The 903-nt window shown below is 67.2% G+C and overlaps 1 protein-coding gene across 1 annotated transcript; it reads right to left on the reverse strand.

Moving 5' to 3' along the window:
- Positions 1–6: 6 nt before the first annotated feature.
- On the reverse strand, positions 7–846 carry LOC102751691 (histo-blood group ABO system transferase-like; the record flags this gene model as incomplete). The annotated part of the gene is made up of 1 exon (XM_015557348.1): positions 7–846. A coding segment is annotated over one exon (688 nt), but the record flags the coding sequence as incomplete, so codon positions are not given.
- Between the last annotated feature and the right edge of the window lie 57 nt (positions 847–903).

A 903-nucleotide genomic window follows, 5' to 3' on the forward strand; every position in this document is an offset into this window, starting at 1 on the left:
AGTGGGGCCGGTCTCCTGCTGCCTGTGCACAGGGTGGAGGTGCCCCAAGGCCTGTGTTTGGGGGGTGGGGTAATGCCAAGCCTCCACAGTTTCCCTCCACAGGACGGAAAAGGGAAGCGCAGTCGGCCCCCAGACCTCCCCGCCACCCGGCACGCCCCTCAGTTGCGGATTTGCTGATGGTTCTTGGGCACCGCCATGAACCTCAGCTTCCTCATGACGGCCGGCCGGCCCAGCAGCTGCTCGTCCCACAGGTACTCCGGGGACAGCACCTTGGTGGGCTTGTGGTCCAGCAGGTACCGGTTCAGGTGGCTCTCGTCGTGCCAAACGGCCTCGATGCCATTGGCGCGGTCGGTCATCATGGCCTGGTGACAGGCCTTGGTGAGCCGCTGAACCTCGGCCACCGACCCCCCGAAGAAGCCCCCCAAGTAGTAGAAGTCGCCCTGGTCCCGGGGGATGTAGGCCTGGGACTGCGGCCGGCGCTCATAGGTGAAGGCCTGGCGGGCCGCCCTGTAGAAGCCGGGGTGCAGGGTGCCAAAGAGCGGGGACAGGATCTCCACGCCCACGTGGTCGCTGAAGCGCATGTCCACGTCCACGCACATCAGAAAGTCCACCTCCCGCCGGAAGCGCCGCTCACAGAAGTCGCTGATCATCTGCATGCGGCTCATGGAAATGTCCTGCCAGCGCGCGGCGCCCGGGACCTCGAGCACCACCAGGCGGCGGCCCTCCCCCAGCGCCACGCTGGGCACGTCGGCCGGCCGGTCGGTGAAGACGTAGTAGTGGACCCTGTGCCCCACCATGAAGTGCTGCTCGGCCGTCTCCAGGAAGAGCTTCAGGAAGACCACGTACCTGCGGGAGGTAAGGGGGAGCCGGGAGGTCACGGGGGCCAGGCCAGGCCCCACCTGG

This window comes from Myotis davidii, unplaced genomic scaffold (genome assembly GCF_000327345.1).
Source record: "Myotis davidii unplaced genomic scaffold, ASM32734v1 C63428450, whole genome shotgun sequence".
NCBI classification, from domain to species: domain Eukaryota; kingdom Metazoa; phylum Chordata; class Mammalia; order Chiroptera; family Vespertilionidae; genus Myotis; species Myotis davidii.